The following is a 23754-nucleotide window of genomic DNA, read 5'->3' as shown; positions in this document are numbered from 1 at the left end:
AGCTCAATACTCTCAAGCCAAATACATTGTTGTTGCCATGGCCTATCCCCCCAAGTGGGCAGAAGCTCGAGCAACTTGCAAAAATGATGCAAGGACCACAACCTAATTTCTTTGGGAGCAAGTAATCTCTCTGTTTGACTACCCCATACAATTGGTTAGTGACCAAGGCACGCACTTTATGAATGAAGTGATCGCTCACTTGTTAGAAAGGTTTCTTATCTATTAGTGATGACAAACTCCATTCAGGCTGACCTACAGAACTAAAGGTATTTTGCCAATGGAATTCTTTGTCCCTAGCTTGAGAATAGCAGCCCAAGAATAATGGGATGTCCAAGAAGTAGTGGAGCTAGAATGCCTCTCCGAAACCCATCTCATTGGCAACCCACACTCTATTTTGCGAAAAAGCACACCGCAAGAGTTGGTTTGACAAATATGTCAAGCAGCAAGACTTTGGGCAAGGAGATTTAGCCTTGCTATACTCTGTCAAAGGACATAAGCAAAAAATGAAGTTTAGAAAATTGGGAACCTTTAAGATCTGTACTGTCAGTAGAACGGGGAATGTGGAACTAGAAACCCTAGAGGGACATAGTATAGGTTTCTTCAATAGAAGCCGCATCAAAAAGTACTACCCCCCCATCACATCCACTTCATGAACCTCTGATAATGGACCCACCAATATATATGAGGGTTGTGACCATGATAGAGCTTAAGTATGTGGATGAGAAAGCAGTAGCACCAGCCTACCTATGGATCATTGTGACCTCCCAAAAGATCTGCACCCTTGATGCACTAATTGATGAGGAGGCTGATACCAATATCCCAATGCATGAACACTGGACCGCATTAGGTCAACCCCAATTGTAATCAACCAATGCGAAATTGAGTCCATTCAAGGGGTAATCCTACCCACTCTTAGGAAAATGCAATTTGACGATTTCTATCAAGACTAAGAGTCTACCCCTCATTTTCTATGTGCTACCCACCAACAAACAAAGTGTTGGCAACGAAACCCTACTAGGACGAGCATTGTAAAAACAAGCTCATCGTTGCAATGTAGATTATGACTTGCAGTGCATCCACCTTGTCATCGTGCATGTTAAAATTGTAACAGCTTTCAATAAGAGCAGTGCAGTTATCCCAAAACCTGTAATGCTACTGGTTGTGAGGACCTAAAACGGGCCCGTCACTGGCTCTAAGGCACTAGCCGAGCCTCACTACTTACCTAAAATCACCCCATATGGCCTCACACCCAAGAGCGTCTAAGACTTTGCATTTGTACATTTTTCGTAGTCCAACGAATAATTCTTTCCTTACTCCTCAAAAGAAGTCTCTAAACATGCTAGTGTTATACACAGGGAGAATCCCTTGGTTGATCACAGCAGCTCCACTACGGCTCTCCTACACCTCACGGATTGGTACCAAGATGCGCCGTGAACATAAACACTTTTGAAAAAAATTCCACTCTTTTGATAAATTTATCCAGTAGATGATAGATAAACCTCACCAAGTAAACCCCCAAGGAATCGAATATCTGGCCCTATGGCTTGGGATACCTCACACTCTCAATGTTCGGGTCATCACTCTACAAACAAGTATTATGCATCCAAGATACGATACCATGAGGTGCATCAATGCAAGTGTGAATATGACCATCATGCTCAAATAAATATTCATTGAAAATCAACAATGTGAAAGTGCAAATACGATTTTTTTCATGATTTCCTTTTCTACTACGCGAATGCTTCGTTGCTCTTAGGGCTAACACCAAGTTTCCTCATGCTACTAGTCCCTTTTATTTCAAACAACCGCAAACTCTATATGAAATGCACCATCAAACATCAGAATTTTATGTACTTCAACCCTCAAAAACCCCCTACTCCCTACCCTACCGTTTAAGATCTTGCTTGTATTGATAAGTGTAGATATGGTTTTTTATGTATTTTTCTTTATTGAAAGTGGTAAAAACACACTCTAATAAAGGAATGGGGCTGAACTAAGGCTAAACCTCATGCTTTAGCTCCATTGCAAATCCACACACATTAATCTTATTTTTTTATTTTTATGATGTGAAAAACTTATATTTTAATTTTTCTTTAATTTTCTCTATTTATTTATAGAAAATTATAAATAATTACTACTTTTCAGATGTAGACTGATGACTCTCATAGAAAATGATTTTTTAAAGCATATTTCATTCCATGGAAACGAAAAATGCACATCAAAAACCCAAAAACCACATATTTTTCCTAAAACCATCTAGTCTCGCCTTTTACACGTTTTACATACAATTATTATATGGTTGATTTTTTCATGATTCTTTCAATATGATTGATCAAACAGAGAATGACAATCAAATCCAAGTATTACTAACCATTTCAAACAAGAATCCATTGTAAAATGGTAAAATCTACATTTTTCTCATAAAACTGCTCACTATGACACGTGTTTTTTGACATTCAAATCCCATTGATGCTTTTCCATGGCCATTGACGATCCGCCCAACTCCAATTCACATCTCTTTCCACTCCCACATTATTGTTTGACCAAAAACGTCCATCTCAGCCCATCCCCCTCTCTTTTACATTGATCCATAAGAATAGTCCACAAGAGGAGAGAGCGGAGGGAGGAGAGAGAAAGACTAAAAATGGTTCAAATCTGGTGATTTTAGCGGCGATAAAGAGCGAAAAAATTGTGGTGATCACACGCAAGAGGGTTCCCCGTGAGGTTGCATGTCCAAAATTTGATTTTTTAATGATTGGAGAGGGTGCCCAAAAAATAGTCCCCCCCCTCAGGCGCCAAAAAAAACTTTTTTTTTTCCATGTCCCTTCATTCCCAAGAAGCTTAAACTTAAGTTTCAAAAAAACTAGATCACTTTAACATGTTCACACTTCCTACCAGGTGGATTTTTCACTTTTGAGGGGGCAAACGTGTTCGAAATTGAGATTCGTCTAGACGGCTAACTTAGTGACGTTGAAATCTATAAACTTGGCACATGGCACATACCACGCACTTTCCAGCTCTTGGATCATATAGATGTTTCATAACTCAAAACCTTGTGGGGATTAAATGGGGAGTCAAACGGCATCAAACTCCACTAGGAAAACTCTAGTTCATCAATCCACAATCATTTCATTTTGCATAAAATTTTGGTCTTTTATGGCCTCTCGGGCTCTTTTTCGCTTCAAAAATAGCCTTAAAAATCCACTCTCACTAGTAGCTAAACCTAGTGTTCATCCTAAGGAGGGGAGTGCTATATTCCAACATGCCTCTATGGTACCTACCCAGTCACATCAAGGAACCAAGGTTCAAACACTCAAGTAGCTTCCTAAGCATAAGCCACAATCTTAAAAACATCAAATATTGGGAATGCGTAGTTTCCATGCCTCATGCTCTAGGCCTAAATGGTGGAGTTGGAACTCCCATAGTGCACATGTGACTGAGCAGCGCTAGGTTCCAAAAGCCCTGCTCTACAAGCCCAAGGGTACTATAAGGGTAACACCTCACTATGGTTGCCCAAACTCGCGAACGCTAAGTCGAATCCTCAATCTTAGGCCCCACAAACCAAGCTTCTACAATGTCAATCGGAACAAGGGAAGAGGAGAACTAAAACGGAGGGTGCTCAATTCTTGAATGCTCAAATGGTCTATCAACCCAAAGTTCAACCAAGAGTCCATGAGAAACTGAACAAGGCCCTACCTAAAGGCCCTAAGACAATCACGAAGAACCTCGACACACGCACATTAATTGAGTTGCAAATGTCACAACTTAATCCTGCCACACTCGTTGAGAATCTTCTAGTGAAAGTGTCCCGAGTCAACTTCTATTGCTCAACCAAACCCAAGCCACTTGAACACCTTAAGCCATTGCTACCACAACGATCCATTCTTTAAGTGGCATCCAATATGGCCAAGGCCACGTGGGATGATTTGGCCACATGCATCCAACGGTTGGATTCAACTTTCATAGTGTTTGCTAAAAGCTATGAACGTTTAGACCTAGGTCTACTTGAGGAGCCTATAGCAAATGAGGTACGTTCCCTACCGTGTTCTTGGAAAGAGTACGAATTCATCTTTATTAAGGCTTTTGCTATTGCAAATGAGATGATTGGCGATGAAATATCATGAGGAAGGGCTGAAAGACAATGTTTGATTACATCTTATCAAAAAAGTAAAATTTCCATGCCAATCCAAGAACTCTCTGAACTCCAACGACCCATTGAATCGGAGTCCAATTTCATACATAAGTGGTATGATTTGCGCCTTTCATGGGCCCAAGAGGGACACCAAATCATGACCAATGTGGAGCAAAGATATGCCATCAAAACTTCTAAGTACAACCCAACCTATGTGGACCCCACCTCATTTAGAGTGTTGGCCATAACCAGGAATCAATCATTAGAAGACAATGTCATGCTTCACCCATGCTTGGATATGATACTAATGGAGGAAGAATTCCACACTGCAAGTTGGCTCAACTTAGGTGACCTCTTGACTGATGTATTGACTTACATCATGCAATTAAGTATTAGGCCCGGTTCTTGAAAAATTAAGGCACATCATAGACACAATGAATGCCCATACACCTTGCTTTCCACAATCAGAGGAAGGATTTTCATCCTTTCCAGAGGGGGAAGGAAAGGAATGAATGAAAACTCAAAGGGAGTAATGGATGAACTAAAAGAAAAGAATGAAGTTATGGATTGATTAGTATGCAAAATTTTAACTTCTGGATTTTATAGGTTATATTTCTCATTGTATGAGAGTTCTTATTTTCAAACATTGATCTTCCTAGTCATCTTACTTTTCGTGCAAGAGATACCCTTTAAAGAGAACTAATTGTGGGATGTTGTGTGGTGATAAGAACCTAAATGGCAAGACAACAACATAAAACCAACATGCTTTCCTTCTCAGAAGAGGGGCATAGAAGATATGGACTAGCCATGGAAATATGGGCTTTCAACCAATTGAAATATCATAGCATCCACAAATTGGAAGGAGTGGTGACCCTTGAAAAGGTGGGACAAGACATCAACCATAGTAAATGTACCAACTTCCTGGGACCTTTGATGTCCAAAGGAACATTGGAACTATGACTGTTAGGCAAGGCGACACCTCTAGAAGTGTGGTGGTTCCCCTTGTCAGTGTTAGATATTCCTTATGCCGAGGAACACACTTCCTCAATGGTCTCCATGAATAACTCCAACTCTACTTCAATTGTATTGGCTATCTCCTTTCCTTTATTCTTCATAGTGACGTTCTTTTTATCTTCCTTCTTGACATGGCAATCTGCAATTGCATGTCCTTTCTTCTTGTGGTAGAAGCACTCTCCTTGAAACTCTTTCTTACCACCCTTCTTCTTTTTGTCACCGTGGTAGAGGAACCACCTTTGCCTTTTGCATTAGCAAAGAATGTAGCATCTCTGCGATGCTACTACCTTCTTGAGCTTTAGGCCTCAACTCCTCCTCCATTACTAGTGCACAAAATTCCTCAAAAGTCAAATCTTGGGGTCTCACTTGAGTGTTAGGGTAGTTATCAATCCATTAGACTTGGGTGGACAAATCTAAAGTCACCTCCAAGCTAGCTCCTCACTAGTTTTATATCCCACTGCTAGCCATCCGGTCATGTAGATCCTCGATCCAAGTGATGAATGCTTTAGCTCTCACTTCTTCAACAAACTTCTCTATTGCTAGTTGATTCTCTAAATTCTGAATCCTTGTTTGATTTTGTGTCTCATATTGACTCATCAATACGTTCCAAGCCTTTGATGCCTTGGTTGTGTACCGAATCAAGGTCAAAACACATTGTATCTATGTTCCTTCATTTCCAAGCTCGTAGAAGATCTGCATTTGGAGGAATCATAACACTCAAATTTGATGGGTAGGGGTGGGTTGTGGTTCTGGTCAATCCCCACCACACTAGCATCTCTAGAAGCTCATAAGAATAAAGGATAGTTATGATTTTAAAATTCCACAAAGTATAGTTTGCACCATCTAACCTTCCTTCACTAAAGGTTGGTAGACGAATCCTCGGTGTTTGAATTGTCGGTACAGCACCACCACCACCTAATGTGCCAACACCGCTACTTGATGCAATAGATGACATTTCTCTTCTTCACTGTTGAAGCCCTTGCCTCTCGCATACTCTTCACTCCTCAAATCCCCTTGGGTTCTGATACCATGTAAAAATTACATGGCATAGTGTGGACATAATCTGAGCAAGGAGTAGAGAATACACAACAAATATGAGAAGAATAGAGACTGCTTTAATTTCAAATGAATTGACACAAAGATGGATTTTTCCACTTTTTTTGCTTCTACCGTGAAGCTTAGATGGTGATCTAGACAAATGGTAGACAAAGAACTTAGGGTAGCGAGAAGAGCTTTGATTGGGTGAAAGATAGATTTTCAATGGCTTGAGAGGGGTCTTTCTTTTATAGCCCAAGTAGGTAGTCTAGTCGGCATGTCCAATCATATTATGAACCTTTTCTAGTCGACCAGGGAATCTTCCCTTTACCTTAGGTTGGGGGTGCTGCCCTCGGACCCTCGTTAGGGGGACCACTAGTCCCCTAAGACCCCCTGGCCACATTAAGGGCCGCTTTTGCAGCCCCCGACCCTTGATAACTCCCACACCTCGCAACTCGATGCATTGCGCCTCGAGTTACTACTAGCATAACCACTCAATCTAACCCAATGGCTAGATCCATAAAAGTTACCTTTTTGCCATCCGATCACATAGACCTCATTTAACATACAAGTCAGGACCCACCCAATGTCCATGCTCACACATGGCTTCTCCTCATAATGGGAGCCTTACAACTTAGGGCACCATGGATCATTGGTGGCACCTTATGAGGGTGGGGCGTTAAGCATATCTAACACTATTGGTGGATTCTTGTGGGCTAGAATACAACAAATGGATTGGTTGATAAGCTCATTACATTACATTAGAGAGTGCACATTGGCCATGTGAGAGGTAGCCATAGCTTTATTTCTTGAAATGCTTGAATCAAAAAGAGGTTCGTAGGCTTGATGATGTTGCTCGCGAGAGTGCCAACAAATATCCACATAGCCTACATCCCACAGTACAGAAGCTTCGAGTGCAAACACATCCCAAACTAGTATAGTGAAGTTTCAATTGGGTTGAAGTTAGATAGCACTCCCTAATCTATATCTCAAATGGCCACATTATTGATTGTGCAAATTGGCCTTCCAATGACCGACTGCTCAATTAAACACAATGCTTCATAGATCCTATGCTTGCTCAATTAGACACAATGTTTGAAATGATTTTTAGAGCCTATAAGTTGATTAACTTACAAATTATTGAAGATTAGATGGTTGATCATCTCCCATTAGAAGACCAAGAGGGAAGATGACAAATAGCTTTTTTTTCTGTAAAAGCATGACTATTCAATCTAATAGATTGAAGACGCTTCTAGAAAAGAGCACAAAGGCAATGTGACTTATTTCTAATTGGGTCCTAGTCACAAAGGCTCATGATCTAGCCAAAGTGACAGAGATCTAGTAGAAATGTGATTCTCAATTTCTATTCCTATAATCTAGTGTGACCATTCCCTTGACATTGCCTACAATGGCATTTTATGCAATTCTAATCACTTGCAACTTGACCTACCCATCGAAATTGGAGCAACATCCCCTATTATACTAGATCCTTCTTGAAGAAGAACTGTATGTAACAAGACAATTTAAGGGCCCATCCCTATTAACTGATATTATTACCCATCTTTGCAAGCTATTTTGCTAGCCCTTCAACTTGGATACCCTTGTCAAGCTCCAATAGAATGCTAAGTTCTATGAACAAGGACTAGCCAATATGCCATGACACCATTCATAAATAAAAGCACCCAACTTGTCATGCATAATAAAACCTTATAATTGTAAAAACACACACACTTGAAGATCCAACACCATTAAAATCCAACTAGGGAGATATCCATTGTTGTTGAGAGGGGAAGGGGAATTGCCAGAACAAACCAAGAATTGAAGCAAACCAAGTGATGCAGAATGCTAGAAAATAAAAGCATTAGGTAATTAACACATTATATGAAAGTACTATCATTTCTCTTGCAAGGAGGAATAGACAAACTATTCAATTTTTTGTGTCAAATGAAAATAAAAGAATAGGGGCCATAACAAATTTCTCCTTCCAAGGGCATTGTTTCCTTGTTTCATTTAATTCTCATGTAAATATATTGTTGTAAATATGTAGATGGAAAAATACCTAGGCCCATCAATGCAAATCACAGATACTTAGTTGCCTTAACTAAATTAGTAACCCTAGAAACAAATATAAAATTGTATTTGCAATCAAAGAGTGTAGGGAGTATAACCTACAACCAATAATGGTGAGCATAGGTAACCTTAACTTTTGATTTTTTATTTTTTTTTGAGGAACTCATTAATAGAACCAATAAGGCCAAACAATGAGTAGAACAATGTGATCTTTAACTCTATGCTAATACACATAGTGACCCTACTCATTTGACCACATGTAGTGAACTGACTCATTTGACCACATGTATACATATCGGCCTTATGTACTTCAATATTTTATAGAGCTTGATTGTGTTCCAATAGTGCCAAGGCATTGTCGCTTTTAACCAAGGCACAAATTTATCAAGGCAATAAGAGACCATTTGCCAAATGACAAAGTTTTTTGCACCTCACATCCAATAGAAATTGTGGTTTCTTGTCCACTATCCAAATCAATGACCTATGACAATTGTTGAGGAAGAGAGAAAAACTCCCCATCTTTACTTCTTTGCTTGCAATTGTGTTGCACCCATATTTGTGAATATGTTCTCTACAAACAAGGCTATGTGAACTTGTCATTTAGGTGCTCACATAGAAAACCCCTAGCAAATGTTGTATGGAGGCTCTTAGTACATTAATCATTTTTATTATCACATATATAATTCATGTCAACACAATGTTCATGATATTGATCCATGAGTCTTAAAAGAAAATATTGAGGTACTTATTTTGAAAGCTTGTCCAAATGAGTTTGGCATAAACAAAAAATTTATATCCAATAAATATACCCTTACCCAAGGAAGTGGTCCAACCAAGAGAGAGAGAGAGAGAGAGAGAGAGAGAGAGAGAGAGAGAGAGAGAGAGAGAGAGAGAGAGAGAGAGAGAGAGAGAGAGAGAGAGAGAGAGAGAGAGAGAGAGAGAGAGAGAGAGAGAGAGAGAGAGAGAGAGAGAGAGAGAGAGAGAGAGAGAGAGAGAGAGTGTGTGTGTGTGTGTGTGTGTGTGAGCGAGTGAGTGTCCTTGTTCATGGCAGTTAGCTCCTCCATCAATACTATTGTTTGCACAAAGAAAACAATTCCATAAATTTTGTTCAAAAGTAGAAAGGATTTCAAACACATCAACATGCTCCTTTTAACATTCCCTAGTTCATTAATTGATAGTTTATCATAATATCTTACTTGGTAAGGTTGGCTAGATTACAAGACCTATAGATCACATTGCTAGCATATGAAATCATTGCATAAGCTCAAAAAACTCGAGGTACTTCCAACTCTAAGGTCTCAATTCACACTCTCATGTATCAAAAATGTGTAGGCCCCAAAGTTGTACGTTAATCACTTTACTCTCATTTATTAAAGATGTATAGGCCCCAAATATATACTTCAATTCACGTTCTCATCCATAAAAAGTGTGTAGGCCCTAAATGTGCACTTCAATGCATGCAAATAAAATAATGCCATTTGCATGCGTTATCCATAACTAAAATTAAAAAAATGCACACATGCATACACATACAACCACTCACGTGCATACACATTCGCATACCCATATGTAAGTACAAAGGCATGTGCGTATGATGTGCACGCACGCGTGCGCCGCGCACGCACATGCACACCTCTGCTCAAGGCATATGCATGAAGAAAAAGAGAGGTGAACCAATGACAAGGCACATTGATTCATTGAAGGTATAAAAAGCTGTATTGAACTTAGCTTTTCATATTGTTTCTATGAGATAGCCCAATGCTACTATACTACAAGAATGTTGTATTGTAAAAAGTGCTTGTTTGTGAAAGAAAGCCTTCTTATCTAGGAGAGATCAGGCTCATTGCTTTGCTATATTTTGAGATGTTTGACAACACGAATTTCGAAATTTCTCGAATCTCGACATATATAAACCAATTGTTTTGAACAAGTCATTGCTAATGTTGGGGAAGAATCATGAATCTTAGTAGATGTGAACTTTTTGTTTTGCAAAAATTATAGCGCTCAAGAATATTTGCAACTAATCATTTGAGGCAAAGTTTGTGTTTAATTATAGTGTAAAGAAAAGTGCATGCGGAACACATGTGGGTGGATGGCATTGAGTTTAAGAATACAAGTAAGGTTCTTCTTTTACCAAGGGAGATTGCTAGATAATAACACTCAATTATTGAGAATTATGTAGCTAGGATATGAGATCATTTACAAACAATGTCAACGTGAATGAGAGAGAGAGAGAGAGAGAGAGAGAGAGAGAGAGAGAGAGAGAGAGAGAGAGAGAGAGAGAGAGAGAGAGAGAGAGAGAGAGAGAGAGAGAGAGAGAGAGAGAGAGAGAGAGAGAGAGAGAGAGAAGAGAGAGAGAGAGAGAGAGAGAGAGAGAGAGAGAGAGAGAATTATGGTGACTATGAAGGTTTAGTCATACATATACACATGTGAGATGAGCTAAATGTGGGATGCTTCATGTTTGAAAGAGCCATTTTGCTTGCTACAAGAGGCTAATAAGTTGTCTTGCTATACATTCAATCTCTATATTGCATGTTTCTTTGGTAAAACTTCCAAAAGGGGAAATAAAACTCATTAACAACAATTTCTTGTCCCCAAACTAGATTCTCCTAACATCCCCCTTGTTTTTCAATGAATGCATCATGTGATGAGTGCAGTCTTTGAATCCTACATCATGTGTGAAAGCCACAGGAGTCGATTGAATTGGTGGGCCCATGTAATTGCCAGATGAAATCTTACTGATTATTTGAGGAAAGTGCAAGAATATGGCACATGACAAACTTTACAGCAAGTGGAGGTGCTAAACTAGTTTCTTGACTAAGGCATGTCACATCTTGATGATGTTGTAATGTCAATCTTTACACCAAGTGGAGGTGCTAAATTATATTCTTGACAAAGGCATGTAACATCTTGTTGTAGATACTTAAGATATAAAATCATTGTTGGATTACAAAAATTTGGAGGTGCAAACTATAAAAATGATGATCTAAGGGGGGATGCATGGTGTGTGATACATCTTCCCTCATTCCAACACAGGTTGGCAAGAGGACAGGCTGCCCCATCATGCAAAAGCACTAAACCCACTACCGTAGCACACAACCTCAAAAACTTATATACCATAATCTAATGCATAAGGCCCTCCGTGAACTAAGGGAAACACCAAAGGTTAAATCATGGTCCATAAACTAAGGGAAACCTTAAAATTTACATGATTAATCTAATGCACAAGGTTCTCCATAAAGTGAGGGAAACATGAAAAATTTAACTCATGGGCATGTGATCGACAAAGTCATAACTTCATTCACACATTGACAAGAAATGAGTTAACTAAATTGATTGATTAATACACATGTATGGAGCTGTGAGTAATATAAACATCCAAAAGATAAACGACACCAATAAATCAATGAGAAATACAGATATTCATAAGTTAACGGTGAGATTCAAGAAGGGGTAAATAAATGCTTAATATAAATAGAGAAATCAATTAGTATATGGTTAGTAAATGCTTTTAGCGGTCTGTAATTGGGTGCAGGCGAATAATGAATTCATGACAGGATAGATCGACGATTTAATATGCGGACAATTTAATTAGTGTTTAGCTAGTTCGTATCTGGAAGTAAATGCTGTTACGGGTCTGGGCTGTAATTGGGTGCAGGAGGATTCATGGCAGATTAATTGCTGGCGGCTTCCTTCTTTCTTGTATGCGCTGCTTCATCATAATTCATTCATCATCATCATCGTCGTCGTCATCATCATCACCATTTACGATCGTCAATCTTCTCCAGTTTCTCCCCTCCTTTCTCCTTTCTTCTTTTTCCTCTTCTTTCTTCCCTGCATTCTCCCCCTGTCCCCTTCTGAGCTGGGCATTCGGCTCTTGCAGCATATCTTTATATAGTGAACCCTCTGCCCTTCCACCCAGGACCTACGTATTCTTCATACTTGAGAGAAACGAGTTCCTTATCTGCCTCTCTTTTGCCCATCTCTTTGAGATTCGTCTTTGAGCTCTTGCAATCTCTGGACATGGTGAAACAACAAGCTGCAATCATGTCTCCTTTACACTTGAACCTAAGGCTTTACCCTCATTTACATTGATCACAGTACGGGTCTCGATTTGTGGGCTGGCCTCAACATTCGCAGCTCCAGCATCATCATCTGCAATTGGAGGAGAGTGAGTCAAGGACACATCAAGGGGAATGCCTTGGTGGGGTGCAGCAGCTTCTGCGGCGCAAACCAAGCAAGGGAAGACCAATGCGGTCGCAATGTACCACCATCATCAGCAGTACTTGCAGAATCAGAGGCAGATGGAAGGAAACCTGGAGGTCTCCAAGTTACCTTCGATAACTGCAGTCGCCAAGGCTCTTCTTGTAGCAAGGCGCCGGCTGCGGCTTGCGCCTGGCAGAAGGCTGTATTTCATGTGTAAGATAGTTGTCCTTAGCTCTGCATGCGAGAGCTGCTTTTAATCGATCATTGTCGTTTAGTAGTTTAGGGGCATTTGAAATGGTTTTTGAAGCTATAATATGAATGCTGCTGCAAGGGCTACCCCCTGAACGGGAAGAAGCATTTGAAACGGTTTGTGAAGTCATCATGATGCCGCATTCGATGCCTGAATGGGAAGCTTTTGAGAAGCTACCATAGTGTTCTTGGGAGCAGGGCTTCGCCCTGAATGGACAGCGTTTGGAAAGCTATTACAGTGTGGATGGGAGATGGTTTAACCCCCCTCTCAGTAGGGTTTGTCTTTCTCTTCTGCCACTTGCAGTTGCCTTGTGCATCTGGCATATTCTTTCCTTCACCTGTTCTGGAAAAAATCCACTATCTATCCCAGGTCTAATGACAACGTGAATTCTATCGTCAATCGACAGGGAAGTCAATAATCAGATCTTTTGGTAGAGTTTGTTGCAGCTACTGCATTGTTGGTGGTTCTGTTCATCTCCATAGAAGTCCGAGATTGCCCTTGTATCTGTTGTGATGATTAACCAATGCATGCTCACCCCGCCTATGCCGCCTGTTGCCATGTCCACTGGCATTTGCCTATGACCCATAAGTATTTTATAAGGCTTAAATTGCTGTTGTTTGACTAACTGATTTGGCTCTCGAGTTCGGTTTTGCTGAGAATATCTACTAGTAGCAAATCGGTATAGACCGCTTGTCTGAGCATCCCTACCAATGTGGAAAGGATTTGTTTGCTTTGGATGCTTCATGTGAAATTTGTCATGATTTGCAACTCTGATTCACTTTTGAAGCTGGTCTGCATTTAGTTCTTACCAGCATCTTGAACAGATGAACCTGGCAAGCAAGTTTCAAGCGCTATCCAAATCAAGAACACTAGCCGGTCTCCAGTTGCTTTTAAGGTTAGATGTCTTATTACCACTGAAGTTCTAGTCCATAGAAGTCTTGGTAAGTTTTGAGCCTGGTTACATATGATGAGGCCTTTCTGCAGTTTCAGACGAATGCACCTAAGAGCTGTTTCATGCGCCCTCCCAATGGGATTCTTGCACCTGGAGAGACTCTCATGGCAATTGGTGAGCATCTTTCAGTAGTATTAAAGGAAATATACATCCAGTCTTCAACTTTTGTCTTCTACGATTATATGCTGTCCTGATCAGTGCAGAGTTGAACCTGACTGACTTAGTGTTTAACTCTGGTGTGATATCTGAAGGAGCCCTGTTCTTTTGACCTTATTATTTGTTGGTTTTGGTTGAATGATGCGTTTTCTGATGTAACGGTTTACAGTGGTAAAATTCATTGAACCATCGGAGCCTGGTCAGGAGAAGAGTTGCAAGGACAAGTTCAAAATAGTCAGTCTGAAGGTCAAACCGGGAACAGAGTTCACTCCTGAACTGGTATATTCTTGGTGCTCTTGAGGTGTTCTTGCATATGCTGTTAGCAGCAAATTTCGGTTGTTGAAAGTAATTCTCCTGTTTCAGTTTGTGGAGCAGAAAGAGTATGTTGTAATAGAACGGGTCCTGCAAGTGGTTTATTTGAATCCACAAGGGCAATCTGCTGTAAGTTCCACCATGTGGATGGTCTAGATACTGTTTTAACTTTCTGTAATTATGTAGTTACAGCAACCTATGCCTCTGATTGTTATGACAGGAGGTAGAAAAGCTAAAGAGAAGGCTAGCTGATGCTGAAGTGGCCCATCAAGCCCGCTCGAAACCACTTGAAGAGAAGGCTCAGAGGACAATTACTGGTGGTGGAGTATTAGATGAATGGGTATGAAATGAAACTGCACTAGCAGTTGCTTGAGAGAGGGAGGGAGGGATAGAGACGGAGAGGGAGGGGTTTTGAATGAAATTTCTTGTCTTTGTGCCCTCAGAAGGAACAACAGAGGGAGAAAAGGCTGGCCAAACAGCAAATAGGTGATGGTGTTGACTCTCCATAAAGAAGGAATGCCATTCCATTGTGCAATTGTTTCTACCAACAAGGAATCAAGGTTTTAAGTAAAGTCATGGGCATTGAAGATCCTGCATTACATCTGAATCTGATTGCTCGCAAGAGAGCCCTTTCTCAGTTGTAGTGAAGGTCTTGTCTGCACAAGGAGGAGAGGGGTACTCTCAGTTTGCAAGTTTTGATGGCCATTGTTGTTCTCTGGGTCCTTGGTTTTTGAATAAGTTACAATGCACCTGCCACTACAAGTAGCAGGTGTGTCTGTAGGCCGTTCACACTCCAAACTAGTCGACTCAACTACCTGTCTGCTATCAAGAAGTCAACCGATGAGTGCCAACTCTAGCACTACAATTTTTTGCATACATCGGGTGTTAACGATCTGTAGAAGGGGAATTCCTCTCTGGAAGTAAGGTGCCGATGAAAAGTGTGCTCACCTAATGGTCCGACTTGTATTGTATTAGTAAAAATAATGCCAATAGTATCAACTGGTTTTTGGAGTTGTAGCTTCTTGTATTGACTAAAATGTCATCCATATAATTCTTGCTTTTGGGTTTGGGTTCCTATTATACCGTGCAACAGGGCCGGTTTCAAAATCACGTTCAAAGTTTATTTCTAATGAAATCATGTTGGTAGTATCAGCTCTGACTAGAGATAAAAGGTTGGACATAGCTTCATGTACCAGAGACTATTGTCCAACGATAACAGCGATGATCTTGGGAGTAGCTAGCACTTCACATTTACTCAATTTTATCCCATACTTTAATTATCCTAACCTTTCTTAGAGCAAACGCTAATTCCTTGAATTGGAGTTTTCGTAAATTGAAGCAGATTCCCAACTGACGACAGGGTTTTGCTCTCCTTCCATTAAAACATATCACTTACTACCAGTAGATGGACATCAATTAGCTTTGAAATCTTTCAGGATAAATCTAATTACTGTAGGTGCAAACCCGTCCTTTCTAGGTGATAAAAATCACTTACAGACAGTTCCATTTTGTTCATCTGCCAAATGAAATGCCATCCCGAGGCAAATTATATAATGGATTGATACGTTGTGGGGGTAATGTATTTTATCCACTAGCTCTCGACAGTGGTACGCATCCAAAGTTCTTAAAGCATATGCCCGGTAAGGTAAGGCGCTTATAGCAAGCTGCTGAACATGGAAATCAGCAAGATCTCACTTTATTGTGCCCATGTCTAAAAAAATTACATGTTTTCAACAAAGTGTTGTCTATTTGCCTCCTTAAGCTGGCAGTTCATTTCTTGCCAATCTCTTTATTGAAAACAGCTTGGAAATTCATTTGTGCCTCCTAATGGACATTTGAGAAGAAAACATCATGGCTTTACCAACTCGGATAGGTCTCGTTTGGTAATCGCCATGAAGGCAAACGAATTGACACATGTTGCCCTCACTTTATGGGAGGAGAAAAGAAACAGGGTAAAGCAAGTGAAGAAACATATTGACAGAAAGTAACACTTGCATAAAGATGTATGCAAACTGATAATCTCGACTAGAAACCGGGAAAAGTGCAAATTATTCTGCATGGAGATGAGAGTTTCGGTGCACATAAATGAAGAGCTATGTGAAACTTTGTAATTTTGTTATTGTTTTATTTCCAACGTTCTTCGTCCATCCGACCTTAGCTCAGTTGGTAGAGCGGAGGACTGTAGTTGGAAACTGTCATCCTTAGGTCGCTGGTTCGAATCCGGCAGGTCGGAGATTTTGCTATGCGCATTTTTCATAATTCGTTCGATAGAGCTCATGTTCTGCCAAAGTTTTTTGGGCGATCAAACCGTATAGGAATAGCAATTATTAAGCCTCATTCTAAAGTTCCCAGATCTCATGCTCGGCATATGGCGGGTACAGGGCCTTCGATTGTTGCTACATACAAGCAAAGACCCCATGAATTTCTGGCAGATGTCGATACCACCAATACCTGCTTCTTCGATGCACCAATGCCTGTTGAAGAAGCATGCTTGTGGAAAGGCCATTAACTGCAGAGGGAGATCAAAGGGCAGCCCTCTTCAAAGCATGCTTGTGGAAAGGCCATTAACTGCAGAGGGAGATCAAAGGGCAGCCCTCTTCAAGAACTGCCATAGCATCTATCAACATTTATGCCGTCATCTCTAATCCATTTACATCAAGATGATGCATTGGGCATAGCGATTTAGATTGATAAGAGGTTGTTGGACGAGACAATGGTTTAACCCCTCCCAGATTGATTCCAAATGTTCGTTCAATTTTTCATAGATGATAATGCCTCAATAGTAATTTTTTTATAATGCGTATGCTCTTGTCATTAGCAAGAGTAAAATATTTATATAGATGATAATGCCTCAATAGTAATTTTTTAATAATGCGTATGCTCGTGTCATTAGCAAGAGTAAAATATTTACATCATCATGAAAGGCGATGCAGAAGGCTTCAAGCCATGAAGACTATTAGGCCAAGCAACTTAGCTTCTTACACAATAAGCGAACAATCCAGTGAGCTGGAGCTAAGGACTGAAGTGCTAGGAGGCAAAATGCCCTAAACTGATCAGCAGACACAAGAAAAGCCGGTTGGTGACTCTTTTTTAGGAGAACATTGCTATTGGCATGCCAAATAAACCTAAGAGCTATGGAAGAGAGGATTACAATCACTTTGCCAGAGGCTTCATCAAGCTTGCCACGGTCACCAAAGTGGGCCGTGGAAAAATTAATCTCATTCTTCAAGTTGGCATCCTTTAGCCATTTCTTGATCGCGTTCCATACTGGTCTGACTGGAACACAGTCCTAGAACAGGTGCTTCTCTTGATCTTCATGTTGTTTGCACAGTGGGCAAAGCGGCGAAATGGGGAGTCTTTGAGCCAACTTTGCTCTAGTGGGTAGCTTCTTGAGTAGGAGTCCCATCTAAAGAAATTGAGTCTATGGGATGGGGTAGCAATCCCCCCACACTCTCTTGATCCTCCTTTGCCAACTAAGGGGACAGGCGTATGGAGCACATTTCTTCCATTTTTCCATCAGTGTGAGGGGAATTGCTAGTGAGGTAGCTTTAAACTCTTCTCTCTTTTTGCACTTAATCAGTTGTTTCCTAGCTGGGCTCTCTTGTGCAAGCAAAGGGGGGTTGGACCGGATTGTTGGTGAAGTAGGTCAATCAGGGCGTAAATAGATCATCATCCTTTGGAGCCAATTTGTCTTCTGCAACGAGAGATTGAATGACTCCCTTATTGTTGCTATTGATTACTAGTAGGAGGTTTATTTGATCTAGATTTGGGACCGGCATCTCAAGTCTTTCCTTGCAATGAACTTGGCTAATTTGGGGTTGTTGCATAGGGACATGGGCGGCTCAAATGCAAAAGGATTTAGCCAGATTGAGGAGTTGAGGGAGGTATCCCCATTTCTGTTGAAGGTGTGGGTCCACTTGGCTTGAGAGACTGTTTTTTGCCACTCTCAGCAAACCTTGAGCAATGTGTGATTGAGTCAACTTGATTGGGCTATGGTAGTTGCTAACTACATCTTGCCATGTCGGCCTAAAGCAGGGTGAGCTGAGGTGGTGATCCACGCTTCAAGAATCAATGCCCACGGTTGATTAGAGCCCATCCTCCCAGCAAGTGAGAAGATCAACCTGTTTGCCTTATTAGAAGCCAGAGGGTCCAGCCATGCACCTCCTTCAGTCTTCATAGCAGCCAGAGTGTCCCAATTGATCTGGACAAGGCTATATTTCTCTCCTTTTCTCCATAGGAAGCTTATGAAATCTTTCTCTATGTTGCCCCATGCCACATTATTGAAGGGGAAGAACGAGGCCATGAACACAATTAGCGAAGTGAAGATATTTTTGACTATAGTTACCTTGCCATCTAGAGTTAGCGGGGCAACATGCCACCTAACTATTTTAGCTTGCATTTTCTTATTAAACCAACTAAACCTTTGCTTGTTCCTGATGCCAATACCGAATGGGGACCCCAGATATCTTATGATTTCTCCAAGTTGAATGACCTTGAAGCCGTATGTGTGTAACTGCTCTTGTGGTCCTTAAGGAGGGAGGAAGGAATTTAGTCTTGGAGTGTTTGATTACTGATGAAGAGAGATCAATGAACTCGTTGAATGTTTCAAGAAGGGAATCTACTGATTGCTTCTCTGCAGCAACAATGGATGCACCGTCATCTGCAAAAAATTGTGAGGGGGTGGAGGTTCCATTAGGAAGGGACAATCCCTTGATCATCCCATCTTGAATATTTCTATCAATTCTGCGCAATAGAGAATCAATTATTAGAGCAAAGAGGAGAGGGGCTATGGAGCATCCTTGCTGATTGAATAGATATTTTGAGCGGGAAGGATTTGGTTACCCCCCCCATTGATGTTGATGGATGCCTGCGCGTTTGTGAACAGTGAGTCCGCCATGGATATAAAACACTGGCCCAAACTTAAAAGTGCTCCAATATCCTCTTGATGAAGACCCAATTAATACGATCATATGCCTTATCCAGATCAACATTGACTAGGACAAACTCAGAATTGTGGGTAAGTGCAAGATCAATTGACAAGAATAGGTCGAGGATGGCGTCTTGAATTTTTTTGCTTTTTATGAATCCAAATTGCCTTTCATGGACTATCCTCCCTAGGAGGAATTTGATCTGTTGAGCCAGAGCTTTTGAGTAGATCTTATTTGTGAAATTTAACATAGTCAAGGGGTGCCAGTTAGCTGGTTTGGTTCTCTGCGCCGACTTAGGGACAAGTTTGATGAGACCATGGTTGGCTTCCCTCAATAAACAACTAGACTACCTGATCGAATTCAGCATATCCACCATGCCTTGTCCACAAAAATCCCAGATAGTTTGAAATAGCTCGGTTGGCAGGCCATCAGGGCCTGGCGCCTTTCCTATTTTCATGAGTTGAACAATGTGTTTTACTTCCTCCATAGAAAACAGTCTGTCAAGTAGTAATGCTTGTGCACATGTGATGGTTGGGGATTCATCATTTAGAAAGTTCTCTAGATGGTGGTCAAAGTCATTGGAAAGATCCCAACAAGTGCATAAAGATGTCTTTCAAAGACAGCTGCAATAGAATACTCGTCAGTGTGGAGGATTCCTTGTTCATCTTCCACTCTTGTTATGGTCTCTTTGGCATGCTTGAGTTTTAGAGCTTTAAAAAAGAAAGAATTGGGGGCACATCCCTAGCTAATTCCCATGTACGAAATTAGGGAGAGAGATGGACAAAGACTCGGGCCACAAGGGTAGCAGCCATGCTCCCTTCTCAGTCCATTTCATCAACACACAATAAGTCAATTGTGTACAATACACATACCAAACCAAGTAACCTAGATCTAATCATAGTTAAATCAGTATGACTTAACCTTATTCAACTAAGGTAGAACACTGACCAAAGACAATGAGCTTGAATCTCAACACTCCCCCTCAAGCTCAAGTGGGGTACTTCACTCCAAGTAGCTCTTTGAAATGCATAAACTTATCTTTACCCAATGACATGGTAAAGATGTTTGCAACTTGGTCTTTTGTCCTCACATGGACCAAATAAATGTCACCTACAATCACTTTTTCTTTGATAAAGTGATAGTGTACCTCAATGTGCTTAGTCCTAGCATGATAAACATGATTACTGGCTCGGAGCACACTACTCATGTTGTCACAATAGAGTGTGACATGCATGACTTCTTGCATGCCCAAATCATCAAGAAGATTCATGAGCCATGCTGCCTCACATGCAGCTAGTGCAACACCTCTATACTCTGCCTCTGTACTAGAGAGTGTAACTGTAGGTTGCTTCTTACTGCTCCAGTTGACCATACTACTACAAAGGGAAAATGCATATCCACTAGTAGATCTCCTATCATAGGTACTTTTTGCCCAGTCAGCATCTGTATATCTTGTAAGCTCCAAAGGCTTACCATGCTCATAGAATAGACCATAATCTGATGTAGTCTTCACATATCTCAAAATCCTCCTCATTGTATCCAAGCGAGGCTTCATAGGCTTTTGCATGAATTGATTAAATAGTCCAACTAAATGGCTAAGGTCTAGTCTAGTAATGGCAAGGTAAATCAAGCTACCCACCATTTGTCTATACATAGTGACATTCTCAATCTCATGTCCAACATCTGCAAGTAGCTTAACATTTTGTTCCAATGGAGTGCTCAAAGACTTGCAATCCAACATACCATACTTGGTTAACATGTCTTGTGCATACTGCTTTTGCAACAACCAAGTACCATGAGTGTAGAGACAACCTCAATCCTAAGGAAATATTTTAGTTCACCCAAATCTTTGATCTGAATTCAGCATGTAACATTTACTTGATCTCTCCAATTCCCGTGACATCATCACCTGAAATGATCAAGTCATCCACATAAATGACTAATATCACATAACCAACCCTTGTCTTCTTTGTGAATAGGCCATGATCAGCCTTACCCATAGTGAAACCAAGTTTCTGTAAGCATGCACTTGTCTTAGCATTCCAAGCTCTAGGTGCTTGCTTCAGCCTATATAATGTTTTTTTTCAATCTACACGTGTAGGAAAATTTGGATGCACATAGCCCCCGGGCTGATCCATGTATACTTCCTCAACCAAATCACCATTGAGAAAAGCATTCTTCACATCCATCTGATACACACTCCATCCTCAAGATGCTGCCAAAGCAATCACTGTCCTCACGGTTGCCATTTTAGTAACGGGACTGAATGTCTCCTCGTAATCAAGACCATATTGTTGTGCATACCCTTTTTCCACAAGTCTTGCCTTGTATCTTTTCAATGTGCCATCTGATTTGCACTTCACTTTGTATACCCATTTGCAACCAATAGATATTTTTCCTTCATGCAAATCAACCAAATCCCAAGTATCATTTTCAGCCAATGCTAAATATTCATTATCCATTTCCTTACACCAATGATCATCCAAAATAACTTCAAAAAACTTTGTGGGTTCCTTGAAGCTAGTGACTTTTGCCATATATGCATAGTGCCTCACTGTATAACCACTATATGTAAGCCTATCCACAGGATTCCTGACTCTTTTTGATATTCTCAATTGAGGTACATTATGACTCCTCTCTCACGAGGTGGTATGTATCTATGTCTTACGCTAGGAATCACAACTGATGGAATACCAAACTGACTATCCAAGTTGTGAATCGTAACCACAAGTGAGTGTCTCTGTAACATCATTAAGTTTGCCTTTGCCTTTATCCACATTTCTCCCCCTCACTGACATACTCATGTCAGTGGATAAAGATGCTAAAGTCCTCAATATACGTGTCCAAGGACTAATTGATGTAGTAGCATCTTTAGAAGGCCCAGAAATTTTTGTACTCTCATGTGTACCTGCATGTACATAAGTCTCGTGACAAACATCATCATCATCATTCATCAAGGTGGTACTCTTCTCATGCCATGATTTCAGCTCATCAAATACCACATCTCTTCTGATCAATGTCTCATGAGTAGAAGGATTGTAGCATTTGTACGCTTTCCTATCTTATGCATACCCAATAAAGATGGCATTTTTTGCCTTTGGATCAAGCTTCTTCCTCTTTTCATCTGGAACATATACATATGCCAAGCATCCAAAGACCTTAAGATGGCTGATGTTCGGCTTTATCCCATAAAGCCTCTCATGAGGAGTCACCTCATGTATCCCTGTTGTTGGTGTACGATTCACGACATACACTGCAATCATTACAACCTTTGCTCAATATGTATTTGGTAGGCTCTTCTCATTCAACATGTCTCTTGCTGATTCCATGATTACCTTGTTTCTCCTTTCTGCCACACCATTTTGTTGTGGTGTGTACCTGCATGTCAATTGCCTTTTAATCCCATGAGTTGCCAAGAAGTGATCAAAGTCTTTAGAGACATATTCTCCACTACTATCAAATCTCAAGCATGAGATGTAGCAAGCCAACTCTTTCTCCACATGTCTCTTGAAGTCCTGAAAAACATCCATGACATCACTCTTGTACTTCAGCACATACAACCATGTGTATCTACTATAGTCATCTATGAATGACACATAGTAACGTGATCCCCCAAGAGATGTATTTTATGAAGGCTTCCATACATTAGAATGTAGAAGCTGTAATGGTCTAGTAGTGGTGCTTACATGCCTCATAAATGGAAGCCTTGATTGCTTCTCAAATTGACACGACTGACATACATGTCCCAATTCCACATGCTTGAACTTAGGGAGTCCAAGTACAACTTGCTTATGCCGCATATTCTTCAGCTTTTGAACATTTACATGACCATTTCTTTTATGCCATATCTCAATGTCCCTTATTGCAATATTGTCATGTAAGTACATAGCAACATTCAATGCTGGAATTTTCGTATCCAATGTAAACATCCTGCCATTTCTTTTGCCTTTAGCAATCGAGTTTGCATCCTTGATCATACTCTTCAATGTAGCATCCATCTCTATTGAATCTAACTTGTAGATTCTGTTCAACCTGTCCCACAGAAAGCAAGTTTTTGGTTATGGAGGGTACATATAACACATCATAGAGACTCTTTTTCCTATCACCATGCATCAAGGAAACAGTACATGTATGCATAATGTCATGCTGCGTATCATCCCCTGTGCAAATATATCCATGAGAACCTTGTACCAATGTGTCAAACCACTCTCCATGAGGAGTCATGTGGTTAGATTCCCCTGAGTCTATATACCATACATCATCTGCTTTGCCTTGTGTAGGCAACCCTTTCTTCACATGTTGCATAACAAACAACCTATCATCCTCCTGCATACCACTAGAAGAAGCATAATTACCATGTTGCCTCCCTCTTGCTCTCTGATCATTCTGCTTCTTGTAGCAATCCTTAGCTATATGCCCGTATTTGCCACAATAATGACAATCCTTATTTGCATTTGATTGTTGTCCATGACTCATTTGAGGCTGCTGCTGTCAAGTGCCTCTTCCTCGAGTTGAATAACCCCCTCTTCCACAAGCATTTGAGGCACCTCTATTTGCTTGAAGCTGCCTATTTTTCCACCCAATAGCTTGCTGTCCATGTGCTGTATATGCATTTCTAGTACCTCTTCCTCTAAAATTTGATCTTCCTCTTCCACCTCTACCCCTTTGATTTGAGTAGAAGATGCTGTCCCTGTTGTTT

The 23754-nt window shown here is 40.6% G+C and overlaps 1 protein-coding gene and 1 non-coding gene across 2 annotated transcripts; both read left to right on the top strand.

The window, feature by feature from the left end:
* The first annotated feature begins 11881 nt into the window (after window positions 1–11881).
* Window positions 11882–15160, top strand: LOC148032764 (vesicle-associated protein 4-1-like). The gene is made up of 7 exons (XM_087683433.1): window positions 11882–12670; window positions 13532–13602; window positions 13692–13773; window positions 13985–14094; window positions 14179–14256; window positions 14348–14467; window positions 14571–15160. The coding sequence occupies exons 1-7, from the start codon at window positions 12448–12450 to the stop codon at window positions 14634–14636; spliced, it is 750 nt and encodes a 249-aa protein (XP_087539559.1). The 5' UTR covers window positions 11882–12447; the 3' UTR covers window positions 14637–15160.
* A 1115-nt stretch (window positions 15161–16275) lies between these two features.
* On the top strand, window positions 16276–16360 carry TRNAY-GUA (transfer RNA tyrosine (anticodon GUA)). The gene is given in 2 exon segments: window positions 16276–16312; window positions 16325–16360. It is a non-coding gene; the product is annotated as a tRNA-Tyr (tRNA).
* The last annotated feature ends 7394 nt before the right edge of the window (window positions 16361–23754 follow it).

The sequence above is a fragment of the Lygodium microphyllum genome, chromosome 8, assembly GCF_053477565.2.
Source record: "Lygodium microphyllum isolate KBCC chromosome 8, Lygodium_microphyllum_v1.1.10, whole genome shotgun sequence".
In the NCBI taxonomy this organism is placed as follows: domain Eukaryota; kingdom Viridiplantae; phylum Streptophyta; class Polypodiopsida; order Schizaeales; family Lygodiaceae; genus Lygodium; species Lygodium microphyllum.
Note: the sequence above shows the minus strand (reverse complement) of the source record. Positions and strands in the feature narration are given on the sequence as shown.